General features: G+C 47.5%; 1 protein-coding gene and 1 long non-coding RNA gene across 2 annotated transcripts; one reads left to right on the plus strand and one right to left on the minus strand.

The window, feature by feature from the left end:
* Positions 1-343: 343 nt before the first annotated feature.
* Positions 344-15,923, minus strand: LOC143694984 (uncharacterized). Its single transcript, XR_013183815.1, has 3 exons — positions 15,840-15,923; positions 3,223-3,621; positions 344-489 (listed from the first exon to the last, which is right to left on the minus strand). It is a non-coding gene; the product is annotated as an uncharacterized LOC143694984 (long non-coding RNA).
* Positions 7,482-8,117, plus strand: DNAJB8 (DnaJ heat shock protein family (Hsp40) member B8). Its single transcript, XM_054640368.2, has one exon. It carries the CDS (start codon positions 7,482-7,484, stop codon positions 8,115-8,117), a length of 636 nt encoding a protein of 211 aa, XP_054496343.1.
* Positions 15,924-16,140: the final 217 nt, after the last annotated feature.

Genomic DNA, 16,140 nt, shown 5'->3' on the forward strand with positions numbered 1-16,140 from the left:
GTGTGCATTGCTGCAGGTGCTGCTGTTGGCCCCTGTGCTGGACCCTGAAAGTGAGCCCTGGTGCTCAGAGGAGCCTCAGTGCTGCCCCACACATGCCATTGGGGCTGGGGCTGTGCACAGGGGGCTGCAGGGCGCTGTTTCTCAAAAAGCAGTCTGAGGCTTACCTCGAGGCAGCCAAAGCACAGCCTTCCCCAAGAACTGACCCCTGGACACTTGTGCAAGGACAGGGATCCAACTGCCAAGCCCATGCCCTTCATGCTTACTGTGTGCTGAGGGCTTGGTCCACTTGGCTGGGAAGAAAGGCATCTCATTGTATCTTCTAGTGTTCTCCCAGGATTTGTCCCCAGCTCTCCTTGCTCAGACTGTGTCATAAGCTCTGCCCTTCGAAGGGGTTACATCCCCACATTAGGGTTCCCAGACCAAAAGCCATGTCTTTGGCATGGGCTGGGTGAATCCTAGAAGCAGGCTGGTTTCCAGCTCTCCATCTTCCTAGAAAAAGAGGGGAAAGCACATCATGCCAAAGGTGCTCACAACACTTAGGCAATTTATCAAGGAACTTTGTCCTGGACCAGCTCAGTGACAGCTGCAACCCAGTTGTACAAACCCAACCACAACTCACCTCAGAATCAGCTCGACACATTAAGCACTGCTCCAAGAAGCTCTCCTCAAGCCCTCTGCTCACAGGGCTCACTCAGCCCCAGGGTAAGGGGATAAGTGGAAAACTGGGGGAGGGACTTGTGCATTGTCTATCTCTAAAAGTTCTATCATTCCCACTCTGGCATTTTCCACTCAAGGAGTGATGCTGCTTTGACTGATTCCACGGGTGGGACAAGGTGCCCATGCAACTTCTGCTGCCCACACACAAGGACGTGGGTAAGAGCATGGAGCTCCCTCTGCAAGCACCAAGCAAGGACACTTGGACAGCAGGTAAATAAATGCAAGCAAATGGCTCCTCAGTGAGGGGGGGACTGTCTCTCCTCCCAGGAGCTCATCTTCAAGGACCTGCACCCTTTCCCTCCCTGCAGTGAAGCATCTGTGCACACACACACACACACACACACACACACACACACGCACAGACATGCAACGTTTTGGGAGCCAGGCAGGGCAGAAGGGCTCCCTGCAGGGTGTGGGTTTGAGCAATGGGAGCAAGGGGAAACTCGTGAGCCCAAGGCAGCGTGGCTGCACCGCATGCAGGCTCTCTGGAATGGGGCTGTATACTGAATTTATGAGCTCTTAAGTCATCACGTTTACAATTTGTGTTCTCTAGTCTTTTAATCTCAGCAATAAACTCAGACTAAACCTTTGCTGAGGCAGTGTGGAAATTTCACTGTTCCCATCAGTCCTATGTACAAAGTGCCCATGGGCAGGACCAGAACACACTTCCTGATGGCTTCAGTGTTCTTACCCTGTTCCCCATTCTCATTAAAGTCATTGGTCAGTCCCTCACCTGCTACCTGGGTTGCCCAGGTCCCCCTTCCTGGATGTAGGTATAATACATTATAAAATATGGGAGCACAAACACTTGCCATCCCTCCTGCATGTCTGTGTGCACATCACCAGGACCCTCACCTAAGTTTTGTACCACTGAGGACTCCCCCCTTGCCCTGCAAACCAGCACCCTTGGTGCATTTTTGACCTGTACAGAATTGCTTTACTTCAGATGTCCACATCAGTAAAACATCTCCAGGAGGTTTGCTGCTAGAGAGCTGGCTCTCAACAGGGACTAGTCTGCAAAGTGAGCACCTTCTTCATTAACAGGCCTCAAACTGAGATGAAATAAGCACCAATAAACCTACTAATGGAGTCAGACCTTCCCTGCTTGGATGAACCTCACACTTTCAGAGGAGGGTGGCATCATTTCTGCAGAATGCTTGAGTGGCCTCAAATAACACACTGAACTGTCAGGCACAAACCCAAGTGATGGCGTGAGCCAGCACTGAAATAATGAGAAGCTGATCTACAGCTTTTCCCCTCTGGTTTATTAAATGAATGCTCCACATACCACTTCCCACTGACTGGAAACAGGGAGAAAATCCCAGAACAGTAACTCATCATCCTTTCTCTCCCTGCGAAGATTCAAGGCTGTGGCTATGTATGGATGTTGTGAAGTGATAAAGTTGCTGTGGCTTCACGAGTTACCACACATCAGCTGAACTGTGCCATCTGACCGTGCTCCCAGCTCCCTGCAACTGGGTGGTAAAACATGTTCACTCATGATGGGGCTGGAGCAGGTACACTGGCGGGCTCCAGATAAGCATGCTTTGCTGATAAGCAGTACCTCATTAAGCCCCAGGACTCAACGGCTTGCAATGCAATCCTTGCCCCAGAAGCCCCTCCTCTTTTCAAGTTGTAGCTCTCAGTCATGGAACAAGCAGCAGGAAGCCCCTCTGGGAAAGTGGTCAATATTGGATTAGTTCCTGTGCATTACATGGAGAGGATTTAGGGCCAGAGACCATGCCAAAGAGAGGTGGTAGAAAGACTGGCCAACCGTGTTGCTGAGTACAACTTCAGCAAAGCCATGTCTGGAGAGGATACTGCCAATGACACGTGGAGATGATCCAGTCAGTGAAACCAAAGTGCTCTGAGCCCTGCTGGGGTCAGAGTCCATGGTCATCAGTTACAATAGCATTTGGGCTTTCCAAGACTGGAGCAAGGTCCAGCCCTGTATATGGGGCACAATCTAACATATAAAACATATCAGGCTCATTCTTGACTCTTTGGGACCAGGCCAAAGAGTAGGACCAGGCCTCTTTGTCTTCATATCCCAAAAAATTACAATTTTTTGAGGTTCCTGCCCTTCCCCACTACCACTCAGAAGAGATGGTTGTCTTCTTGCCTGAACCTTGGTTTAGTCTTAAGCCCCAACCTGAGTCCCAGAAAAGCTGGAAACAGAGCCAGCTCTGTGTCCCAGCCTCTGGGGGTCTCTTCCAGTCAGCACTCCCCAGAGTCACCCATCTCCCATCCCACACCCAGCCTCCGTGCTGAGCCCATTGCATGGGATCAATGCACAGGACATGCTGATGCTCCCTCCTGTACAGAGTGGGGAACTCGTGTAGTTTAAGCCTTTTCTGTTCAACAATCACAGCTGCAAAAACTCCAGGCACAGCAGGCAAACTCCAGACGTCCTGAAAATAAGTGCCAGGCACCTCCCCTTCTCCAGTGCTCCACCCAGATGCTCTTGGGATGGAAGGTACACACATTCAGGATGGTTCTCCTCACCTAGGTGTTGCGTTTGTATTTTGAGAGGTGAGGAGACATCTTCAGGCCAAATTTTCTATTTATTTTTCAGTCTTGTTCTGAAGTCAGGCAGGTTCCTCTGTTCTGCCTCAGTGGGAGGATGATGGCCCAGTGTGCCCATCCCTGACCATCATCCTCAGGAATGTCGCTCCAAGGCCGAGCAGCACAGCGTCACCCCCAACAGGGCTGACCTGCAGGGAGGCATCTGATGACAGCTTGACTGGTGGAGCAAAGCTCGACTCATGTTTGTTTGGATAGTCAAAGGACTTGGAACAAATGTCTCTGACTTGTGTTGGTTTAGATAAAAGGACCCCAGCCTTGTCACAGAATCAACAGGGCTGACGAGAAATCACTTGTGTAGACCTCCTCTGCCCGCCGATCCTTTTAAAACAGAAAAGACCACGATGACAACAATAATAATTATTCTTTAGGTTGGAAAAGACCTTTAAAATCACCAAGTCTAACTGTTAACCCAGTGCTGCCAATCCCACCACTCACCCACCACAGCCAGATGGCTTTTGAATACTTCAAGGGTGGGTGACTCAACCACTGCTGGTTGATGGGCAGCCTGATCCAGTTCTTGACAGTCCTTTCCTTGAAGAAAATTTTCCTAATATTAATCTAATCAAAATAATAATAGAAAGGTTTTTTTTCACAACTTGGAGGCACTCAATCCTTTCTGGACCAGGGCTCGCTGGGGTGCCAAGAGCAAGATTAGGGATTGGGGCTGCATGGTTGGGATCACCTGTCATCTGGGTGACAAAAAGTTTGGGACATTTTGCTACATGGTGCCTTCTGTTTTGCTCCCCATCCTGACCTGGCTGACAATCTCTGCCCTTACAGACCCAGTGTCTGGCTGGGAGGGAAGAGAAGGCTGGACATGGCAGTGCCTGGAGTGGGGAACTGAGGGGGACATCCACATCCATCTGGCATTCTGAAGAATGAAGGAAAAGGAAGGAGGGGGCGGGTAGAAAAGAAAATCCCAAAGATCCTCGGATAATAAGCACCATTAAGGTTAGTCTGTCTCATGATTGTTTCTTATTAAAAAGAGACTGTACTTTATCTGTGCAGGATATGCTGTTTGGATGAGGGAATTAGCAGAGTGACTGCCTCCATATCATCTAATTAGCAAAAATGTTGATAAGCAGATACAATCACATATGATTAGGATCCTTTTAAAAAGCCACTCCATTAATTAAATAGACAGAAAGGCTGCCTCCAGCCCTCGCGTGCCACTGATTAGAATACAAATATTTACACTAATCTCACCTCCATCAGCCATGGGACACTTTTGAGTATTTTTAGTGACATCAGATTACTATTGATTTTCATCCCCAATGTCAGACCATTTTGTTAGTATCTGAAAGTGCTGCCTTCAGTTTCGGATGCTTTAAATCATGTTAAGGGTTTATCTTAATGACGCTGCTGATAACCACTGTTCAGGTCACTCGTACTTTCTCTTCAAAGAACAAGTCTGGGCGGGCTTTTATTGTTTGTACTTGAGATTTAAGATACGAAAAACATTTCTCATTTCAAAGCCTTGGTTTCTAGGGATGGGGCTGCCAGGCCAGTTTGGGTCTAGTTACTTGATGTGTGCATGTCTCATTTCCCTTTCTCCCTGCCTCTCCTTGACCCTCTCTTTTTTCCTTGCAAACCCTTTTGGCTCACAGCAGTGGCCTGTCTTGAATGGCTGCTAATCACTGACGCCTGCTGCAGGCAGCAGACAGACAGGCAGTGAGCATCCTCCGTTTGGGGATGACAGGAGAAAAACACTCCCTACTTTTCAGCTGGGTAGGATGCACTAAATCCAAGACAGATAACCCAGTGCGCCAGCCAGTCTGAGATGGGCTCACAGCATCAAAAGCAAGCAGGGGAAGAGATGCTTTGCAAAGACACAGCAAAAGGCAGACACCTCCCTCCCGTGCCCAGCCCCACTCCCCAAAGTTGATAACAGCCCTGGGACCCTCTCCAACAGACTTTTCTGATGTCCCATTTTCCCTTCTGGGTAATAGAGAGTAGGAACAGCAATCCTTCTTGAAATTTCTGCCAAGCATCTGCAAAAGGACCGTGCTGGCAGTGGCTAGGAGCTGCTGGAGACTTGTGGGTGGTAAGCTTGGATCACCCTCAAGTTCAATGGACAGTCCTTAAAAACCTAGTCCCTTTCGTGAAGATTTCAAGCACAAGACTACAGTCTGAGTAAGTGATCAAGTCTTAGCTCTCTCTCAGTGTAGAAGACCACTTCAGGGTGTTTTGGGAATGCAAAGAGCCCTCTGAGCTCAAATAGGCTGCAGCAGCTTGATGTTGGACCCAGGTTACTTTTGCCATTTCTACAGAACAAACAACATCCAGCAGAAAAATAATTCATGTGGCACAGCTGCCCTGTAATTAAGAAGACTTCTGTACCAAAGGAGGCAGAAGCTGAGATCTGTCCAGTGAGGTGAGCCCACAGGACCATGAGCTCATTTGCTCGTTTGCATTTCCTTCAGCTGCAGCCCCCAGACCTTCACTGCCCTGCAGCAGCCCTTACTGCCCAAGTCTGGCAAGCACCTCTGTGCCACTGCCCCATCACTGACCAGTAAGAACACCAGCAGTACAAATACCTCTCCCAGCATGTGTCAGCTCAATTGCCTTCCTCATCTGTGACATTGCTGTCTCCAGGCTGACATGACTGCCCCTTGCTTTCAGAGCCCCCCACCCCGGCTGTGTGTCAGGACAGCAGCCAGCTCATACGCTGTGCACATGCTCTTTGGTCTGGCTGGCTCTTGACTTCTTCCCAAAGTGTGGGATAATGGAAAAGAGGGCAGTGATCTGCAACATATGCTGCTATTAGTAGGTGTTTATGACACTGTGTTACAGACAGATGAATTCTCATTATTGGCACTTCCTTGGAGATCTTCTTCATGCAATGTTTCCCTCTGAGGATATTGTATTTCCCACCAGAATGGCAAACCCAAGGAATAGAAACAGATGCAGGATAACCCTAGATTTGATTGCCTGTGTCAAGTTCCTGGGCCATCCCTGTTGTACATGCATACACACCTTGGGACAGGTATCCAAAAAGTCACACAGAAAAGAGGCTAAAGTTGGTAATTCTGGGAATTTAATTTACTACCAACATGAAAATGAGGCTCTTCTGAAAGGGTTAGGCTTGTCTACAATTTCAGAAAAGATTATGATGTCCATCTAATTTTAGGAAAATTTTAGGAAAAACTCCCATTCAGGGTTTAAAAATGGCCACATGGGGAAGTTCCAGTGATTCGCTACCTTGTTAAAAAAGGATGTGCAATGTATTTTGAATTTATATTTGGCTAATGATTCCTTCCAACTGCTTTGTCTGGGAGCCTGAAGATCCCTGTGTCGCTGAATTTCTGTTCCCATGCAGGTTCTTGCTGACTATGATGTAGCTGGCATTGAACTTCCTCTTTCCCCAAGTCTCTCACTCCAGAGCGTATTTTCCAGTCCCTTACTCACATTCTATGGTCTTTCCCTGGGCTTTCTCTGATTTGTCCACACTCTTTCTGAACTATGGGTAGCCAAACTGCAGCTTCCCTATAACTGCTGCCATAGGGAATTCTGTCCCATAGATAATATGACCTGACCACACTACACTTCCCTGGATTGCACACGAACCCACAGTGAGTATCTGAGAATCTCACTGCAGGGTGGGTTCAGGCAAAAAGTAATCTGACAAAGTCATAAGGGTGGTAAAACACTGAAAGACATTGCCCAGGGAAGCTGTGGATGCCCCACCCCTGGAAGTCTTCAAGACCAGTTTGGTTGGGGCATTAAGCAACCAATTCTAGTGGAAGTAGTCCCTGGCCATGGCAGGGGACAGGGATTAGAGGTCCTTTAAAAAGGGTCACTTTCCACCCAAACCATTTTATGATTCTATGGCAGTCCTACATCACAGCTGTATCAGTTACATCCAGCAGCTACAACATCTGTGCATGATCTACATTTACAAACAGAAGGCCAGTGACAACCAACTCACCCTGGAATGTGGTCAGGACAACAGAGCCAGGATTGGCTGAACCCTCTCTGAGGTCACAATCTCACGGTTTGTGAGCAACAGGTTTGAAAAGAATGTCTGTGGTCAAGCAGCTCTTGGTGTCCTTGCACTGCAGCAGGGCAGAGCAGCTCATGGGGTCAGCTGAAGATCTCTCTACCCTCTGCATGCTGATCAGCCTTGGTAGGAGAGAGAAAACCAGGCATCTTCCAAACAACCCCAGGTGTCCTCTGAGATGGTAGATTACTACAGGGTCCTTGGACTGCAAAAAAATGCCTCACAGGATGCTATTAAGAAATCCTACCACAAACTGGCATTAAAATGGCATCCTGATAAGAATCCCAAAAACAAGGAGGAAGCTGAGAAGAAATTCAAAGAAATTGTTGAAGCATATGAGACTTTGTCTGACCCTCAGAAGCGATTATTCTATGACAAGTCTATTGAGGAGAGCAGAGCCAGCAGAGAGCGAGCTTCGGCGTGTTATAACAGCTTTGATTCTCATCATGGATTCCCCCATCAAGACGAGTTCTTTGAAGACACGTATCCATTTACATGTATTTTCTTGAACCCTTTTGACATTGGATTCAATGGTGAGAACCGGCAGAGCAGCAGTGGAAGAGGAGGAAGGCCCAGAGAGCCGTTTGTGCAACGGAATTCATTCTGTTCCAGCGGGCACCCCACCTCCTTCTTTGCTGAAAACACAACTGGGCCGTATGGTCTCAGAACAGTGATAACCACTACTGAAGTGATCAATGGCAAGACTATCACCACCCGGAAAATCTTTGAGGATGGGCAGGAGACAAAGGAAGTGGAAGAGGATGGCCAGCTGAAGTCTCTAATAATCAATGGGAAAGACTACCTGAATTCTTAATGTCACTGCAAGCATTGACTGCAAGCTGTGGGACATGCTCTCATAGATCAGCTGATGGGATTTACTACAAGAGTATCAATAAATGCTCTTGACACAACCGATGCAGACTTCTCAATGGTTGGGAAAAAAATATTTCACAGGTAAAGATACAGTTATGCTAAACTAAAGAGTGTGAGTCCACAAAGCCTGAATGAGGTGCTAGATAGTGATTATTCAGTAAATATGTATCACAGGTACATATGAAAGCAACCTTGCTGGTTTGCCAAAGAGACCAAGTTGATTAATACAACAATAGGAGACAAGCTGGTTTGTGGACACGTAAGAGAGCCCTATAACAAGCTGTAGGTTCCCTTCCCACTCCTTGAGATGCTAGTGTTAAAGTTTACCAGCTGGATGAATAAAGCCTTGTGTGACTCTCATACACAACCCTAAGTGAAAAATATCCTTCCTACTTTTGGTGTATGAGAAGATGTATATCCATTGAAAAAAAGGTTTTTATACACGGGCAAGAAGGTTGGCAGGGGTCAGTAGGACATGGAGAGCCTAGAGGAGAGAGACTGTCAGAAAACAAAAAAAAAAACAGAGGAAGGAAGAAAACATCATTCCTCCAACTGTAAAAGAAAATTGGGGCTTTCTTGAGAATGCCCAGCAAATGATGACCAGAGACCCTGATGGAAGTACTGCATAGTTAGGGGCTGAAACTGAGCAGGGAAAAGGTGAATTTGGTTCTTGGACTGGGACAATCTATATTCTCTCCCTGCCTGGAGTCATTCAAACAAAAAGAGCTAAATTCAAACCATGAGCCAACAGATTCCAGGGGGCTGAGTTTAGCTCCGTCTTTGTGCAAAGCTGGATGTGAAGACTTAGATGATGCTTTACCATCCTTATTGTCTTGCTCACAGCTGCAAGAGCCAGTTCACAATGCATTTCTTGCACAGCCTGCCAGCATGCTGTTCTTGTCCTCCACTGAGCTACAGAATGCACTCCCCATTTTTCCACCCTCCCCTGGGCTGACATGAGCTGCTGAGCCTTGTTTCTTGCTTGGCCAGGTCACCTTAAGCATTTAAAATCTTACACACCTCTTGTTTTTGGTCCCACGCTACATCCCCTTGAGTTTCCCAGCTTTCCCTGCCCGGTGATGTCTCCCTGGAGACTGGAACTAGTTTTCAGGGACATTTTCACTTTAATCCAGATTGCAATTGCTGCCTGTGTTTGGGCAGGTCTTTGCATCTGTTTCCTCTGCTGTAAAATGGGAATAACAGACTCCTGTGCTTTGAAGGAGACTGTGAGGTAGTGTTGCTAGTAAAGAACTCTGAGCATTAATGAATAAGTTAAATTAGCCTGAATGCTGCCACCCCTTATTCAAGCCTTTTTCTCTTGTAAAGACAAATGTAGCTTAAATCACCATCCTTAGCAATTGATGCCATGTTCAGCATGGAAAAACAGACAAAAACTGTATTTATAATGTTAAGGGCTGTTAAGCCCCTCTCTCAGTGAGAAAAAGACAGCACTGGGTAGCAAGTGGAAGCTTAACTGCATGCTGGGTGCATGGAGGGAGGCCAGTGGCAATGGGAGCAGGGAAAACTGTGTCTGCTGCTCCTCCACAGTTTGGAAGCCATCAACAGTCCTGCAGGCATTGGGACTCTGAGAACTGCAAATATTTAAGGGGCTTGATACAGAAAGATTATTTTGGCTGGAGCAAACACGAGTCAGTATTTCTACCAATACTTCTCCTGTGGATATCATATTAATGAGAGATGGCTTCTTGAGTTTATCTTATGCTGCCTCAGAGGAAGTTCAAGGTAAAAAATCCCCCAAACAAACAAACAAAAGAAAATCAACAACAACAACAACAATCGAACAGCATGTTTTGTGTTGGAAACTGAAATGGTCTTTGATCCAAATAACATGTTTGGAAATCTGGACCAGAGTTGAATTCCCAGCTCCTCAACCTTTCCAGCTTCCTAGGGCTAAAACTTTGCTTCAGTCTTGTCTCTATGGGATATTTATTTATGCACATCAATTTTTCCTAATCTGAGACAAAGGTATGCAAGAGTATATATATATCACACATTTCTTGCCTTGGGTCAGTAGTTCCCTCTCCTGTGTTGGTATCTAAAGCAGCACCTAAGAGCAAGTTCTTCCTTTTTCCATCCCTGGGTCAGAGTGTGTCTATTGCTGCTGGCAGTAGCAGGGATCAGCTGGGGCTGCTCTGGCAGCTGCACATACCCAGACCTGCTAAAAGGAATAAGGGAACACAGACTGGGAAGGGACCAGCTCACCCAGAAAGTGTTGAGTCCAGGACAACCTGCAGATCCTCTTCCATTTCTTCCTGTGCACTTCAGACTATAGAGCACCTCACAGCACTTTCTGTGAGCTAAATATCTGAGATTAAAAAAAAACAAACCAAACCAAACCAAGATGATCAAGGTCTGGTGGTAAGAGAGCAGGTCAATCTGCATTAGCAAAGTCCTGCATTCCTGCAATAGCAAGAAATCTGCCAGGTGTGCCCAAACCACCCCTGGAATGGGTTGTGTTACAGTAAGTAACAGAGACACAACCCATTCTCTAAGTTCTCTAAGTGAACCCCAACACACCTTGCCTTGGAAGCAAACTCTTTTCTGTTCCAGGACATTGGATCAGACTAACACTGAGCCTGCCAACAAAACACCAACACCTTCAAGGGGTTTTTAAAAACTTTTTCTCATGCCATTTAGCAGCCATAGCACCAGAGGAGGCAGCACCAGATGTCCAACTTGCCACAGCACAAATTTGTGAGTCTTTGCCTTGCCCAATTCCAGTTCTCTGTTCCTCTTCCAAAAATGCCTCTCTCCTCCAAAAACCTGTATTTTGGGACCTTGCCTGGTCAGTGGGGAGTCTTTCAGGTGTGTTCATGGCTGAAGGTGCTTGCACACACTTGCACATGCAGTCGAACCCCCTATGAGGACCAGGGGTACCAGCTGCACTGCCTTGTGCTGAGCTGCTGATGGAAACCAGCCCATCATCCTTCCAGTCCCTGCTGGACTTGACGGGCTCACTTCCAGCACCAGCTCTGCCTGAAGATGTCACACTTGGGGGCAGCTGGAAGCCTCCCTTCTGAGTGCAGCTCCAGACCCCAGCGTGTGGCCCCGGCTGCCTGGGGCAGAGCAGGGAGCGAGGGTGGCTCGAGCTCCATCCCTGAGTGTGGCCAGCAGCCTGCACTGAGAGGCTGAGTCATTATTTTATTAGCAGGGCCCACAACTACTTTAATGTGGGCTTAGGCTGCAAAAACAAAAACATACATAAAAGCATTTGGAATTACTTCATAAAATACTAAATCACGATATTAACCGACTGACCTTTGCTCTATGCAGACCTGCTAATTTTAGCAATTACAGCCAACAACTTGAACATATCAAGTGGGCAACTGTTTAACAATAATGACATCTGCTTGGAAAATCAAATTATGTCTAAACATCTTTAAATCCCCACTAGGGGATACCTGCTTTTTCTGTTGCAACTGTTAGTCCCTGTTTAATAGGATTTTAAACTCACAGCCGGCTGCACACTGTGGTGGCAGCGGCCCCTCTCCCTGGAGTGACAACAACAGGACACACATCCCATTAAGCAGAGTGAGTGTCTCTCCTTGGACAGTGATGGAAGTGGTTTGGGTTTTGACAGCTTAATCTGATAGACGGATGCATTAGCTGGATCCCTTTGCTCGCCTGTGCCCCTGCAGATACTGCTCCCCTCTGCAGCCCCCCAAGGTTAAATGTGCTGGACACATCCAGTGCTGATCTCCACTGGCTGTTTCTTGGGGAGGACGGAACCTTGCTACCAAGATGGGCTTTGCAGCCTTCAGTGCTGTTTGTAGAGTAACTGACATGAGATTTCCTCCTGCAATGTCCTCAGACACAATTGAGTTTTAGTTTTGGTGATGAGTTCTGTTTCTTCCCTCTCTTTTCTCCCTTCTCTCCTCCTGTATCCCCAGCTACTTAAATCCCTCCCTGCTGTTCTCCGCTTCATGGGTGAAGCTCCAACACTGAGATCTGTTCTTCCCTATAATGGCCTAAAATATGGCTACAACAGCTCTGCAGTTGCTGAGTTGTAGCCATATTTCAGGCCTGTAGGTTTTTCGTGCCAAGAAAAGTAACATTAGAAGCAAATGGGACCAGTGAGAATGGGTGAGCACAAGACCACCCTAATCTCCACTGAACCACACCAATGCAGACCCAGACCCTCCACCATAAAAGTAAGGTCCTTATTCAGCCCCCAGTTAGGCTGCTGCAATGTCCTGAGCTTTGCTGATCTGGGAACAGTCTCAGCTCCACAGTTCCACTCCTGATCACTCAGCACCCTAGGCTGCAAGGCTGTTGTCAGATATTTGAATTGAGATACAAGAACAGAATATTTCCGCCCCTTCTCCTCTCTCCCTCTCTCTCCCTCCCCGGCCAGTCTGGCACTTCTCTGATGGAGCGTGCAGCAAAATCACAATCACATGTTCGCAGCAGTAGGAGGCCATTGGCATGGAAGTGGCAGTGATGTCACTACAAACATTTCCACCCTATCCCATTTCTCCAGAACAGTCTCCGTTTTTATGACCCCATCCTGAGATCTGCAGGAAATCAAATTGTCCTGATGCTATTTTGAGCGCTGGTGTCATGGCACCGCTGCACAGCGCCGTGGTGTCAAACCCGAGAGGAGGGAGCTCTCGGCCCAGCTCTGCTCTGCTTTGTGCAAGGGCTCAGGGCTGGATCACAGCCCTGCAGGGACCCTCGGGGGGTGTGTGCTGAGCCAAGGGGAGAGCTGAGCAGGGCAGGCCTGGCTCCTGTCCATCAGCAGCTCCCACACCCCGCTGAAGGGTACCAGACCCCGGGGCACCGCAGCGCCAGGGGGCAGAGAAGCGCTCAGCGCGCGGCGTGTGGCTCTGCACCCTGCATGGCAGCCGCCCTGGGGGCTGCACACGAGGGAAGAGCATGGTTACAGGACATTCATGAGCAGTGAGGGAAAGGGGATCTGGGGAAAGACAGACGCTGGCAAGGTGCCTAGGACATGAAACCAAATGACAATCTGACCAAAATGGGGAGAAACGGCACCCAGCAGCTACAAATTCTTGTCTGAACTAGGATTGCCATCTAAACAGAATGAGGCATGGGTTAGATACCCCTGTCGATCAAACTGAGATTTAAACAGCAGTTTAGACCCCACTGTGCTCACAAAACCCTCCTCTGATGCTTCCCACCAACACATGAACCCCTGCAGGCTGGAGCTCTCCCTTGTGCCTGTGCCTCGCAGGAAAGATTCAGGTCCTGCAATATCTCTTGCCAATTAAGCTCCAGTGGCATCCCTACCTGATTCATCTCCTGCACCTAAAACTTATCTTCTCCTCAAATAACATCAGATCTAACACATGGCATACACAAAACACTCCTGAACTGAGATCTCGAACAGAAGAAACAACATCTGCAGCAAAATTTTATCTATTGGACAAAGCTTATCCTGGAAGAACTTAAGAACCCCCAGAGTCCCCTGCAGCAGAGCATGAACAAGTACCAGTTTGACTAAAAATAAGCAGTGGGAGAGACATGGCGGTGGCCCAGAGCTCCTAGTGGGTAAGAAAATATGAACTGCTTCTCAGAAAGTGTAGTGGGAGCTTCTCTGTTATTTCTTTTAATGTAAAGGACAGGACAAGCTTATATCTTTAAAGTTTTTGTGGAAGGGTACAGGTTTGAATCCTACATTAAGAGCAGTTCCTACAGGAAAAACATTTTTATCAGGCTGTGTTATGAAAAGCTAGAGCCTCCTTGTGAAGGCAGAAGAGAGCCCAGTGACAGAATATGAGTGTCTCAAGGCTGACACAATGAGTGCCAAGTGCTCATGTGTGCTTGCTCTCCACAGTACCAGAAAATACCATGATACAACCCCAGAGAGGAAGGGCTTTTAACCCTTGAGGCACTTTGTTTCTGACTTTGCTTTCAAGCATGTGGTGTGATGGTTGGGGTGCCCTGTGCAGAGTCAGGAATTGGACTTGATAAGCCTGGTGGGCCCTTCCAACTCAGTGTATTCTGTGATTCTATGTTAAAACTCCATTATCTCATCTGAACCTCACCAAGACAAAATGTGACCGTTTGCTTTTAGCCATAACTGCTAAGCTCACTGCATCCACAGGAGTCAGTGCTGAGACCAGACAAACACTTTGTAACCTCCTGTATGGGGAACATTAGTAATTGGAGATAGTGTCCAGCAGCCTTCCAGCCTGAGACAACACTTAAGTTCCCATGAAATTGAACTGACCCACGAATTGGGTCATTTGTCATCTCCTCCAGCTTTCATTTTCAAGCCCTCCTTTATCTTTGGCTACAATTAGCACTCAATTGCATTCACCTTTGGTCACCCTCCAAAAAGCACTAGGCAAAGGAGCTCATGGGACTTGAATACCACCCACTTCTCAAGCATTCAAGAAAGTTCTTTACTGTTTGACTTCAGTATCTGCTTTTCCATCTTCCATGGGGCTATGCCCTGTAACTCTCTCTTCGTGGCTGGCAGAACTTTGTGCCCTTCCTTCCCCAGGCTCAGACCTCCCTGGTGCCACTGCAGACAGCTCCTCACTTTCCCATGCCCTAGATCACTCAGCATCTTGGCTCAGTGACACCATCCAACCTTTCCAGCTCCTCCACTTCCTCACTTTACCCTGAATTCCTCTCACCTCCCTCCAATACCTTCCAGGAGCTGCTGCTTTCTTGCCTTCCTCCTGCTGCTTGCAAATTCTTTCCTTCCCACTTTGGACACTGCACTCCTGTAAATAAATAGTTGCTTGAACTGCTCATTTAAGAACCTGGCCTGTTCCCACTACCCAAGGCATGAGGAAAACCCTCAGTGGTGTTAAAGCAGCTGCAGAATGAGGCCCAGCAGCATCAAGTGACTTGGCAGGGAGCGACATTGGTGTTAGAGACACACGTTCCAGCGTGGTCAAAGTGAGGAGACCATGTAGGGTGATAACATTTTCTTAATCTAATTTTTTTATTTTATTATTCCCTCTCTTGTGGTCCCTTCCGTTCCCACAACGAACAGGGGTTTTTATTGCTGGGGTTAAAAAACATGAATTTGCATTACATCCTGGCTCCTGCTGTAATACTTTAGTCTTGTTTCTCTCTCGTCCCCTCTCCAGAACAACTGATGCTATCACAGCCTGATTTAATTTCAAAGACGGATTGTGATTTGGCAGTCGGGGGAAAAAAAAAAAGCCAAGTTAATCAAAAGTCACCATCTGCTGTGTTGCCATGGGGATATTCCTCCCCAATAAATGTGCTCTTTGCCAAAATCACAGATAACAGCACTATAAAGGGTGGGAGGTGGAGGGGGGGAATCAAAGAAAGAAGTTCCGACACTAGGGGGGAAAAAATGAAAGAGAGAAACAAGAGAGAAACAAGAGGCAGAGAAGAAGTGGGAGAGGAAGGAGCATGGACTACTGAGGAAAAATGACAAATGGACCAACTAGGGACAAGGAGGAAAACAGAGAGACTAACAAGCAGCTGAGGGTGACAAAGTGATGGAGGATACAGACAGCTGGAAAGAGGAAAGAGGAGAGACAGCTCGAGATGCTCTGCCACATAATATACCAAAACAAAACAAGCAGAGATAAGAAACTTGCCCTCAAAGCCTTGTCTCAGGGGAAGGGGAGAAAGCTGAAGCATCAGTGAGAATTCTCAGGGATGTTGGTTGGAGCACAAGAAGAGATCTTACCACTATTCACACTGCAGTTACCAAAAATAAATCTCTGGCTGAGATGGATGGTAACATGTGGGCATGTCCAGGGTCAGGTCTCTGCTGTTTCAGCAGCCTGGATGCCATCAGGACCCTGTGGTGAGCTGGAAAGGGTGGTTGTGCTGCAACACAGCACCAGGACCTGGTGGGATAAAATACAAATCATCTAGAAATGAGCATCTTCAAGCGTCTTGAGATGGCAGAGAGACAGGGGCTGGTCACTCAAGAGCTGCTCTTGCTTTTCATTTTCCATGGTGATACTGGGTGGCAATTCAGGATA

Source organism: Agelaius phoeniceus, chromosome 11 (assembly GCF_051311805.1).
Source record: "Agelaius phoeniceus isolate bAgePho1 chromosome 11, bAgePho1.hap1, whole genome shotgun sequence".
Classification (NCBI taxonomy): Eukaryota; Metazoa; Chordata; class Aves; order Passeriformes; family Icteridae; genus Agelaius; species Agelaius phoeniceus.

Excerpts from the sequence above, each read along its gene's own strand:
- DNAJB8 (XM_054640368.2), top strand. The coding sequence starts at position 7,482 with ATGGTAGATTACTACAGGGTCCTTGGACTGCAAAAAAATGCCTCACAG.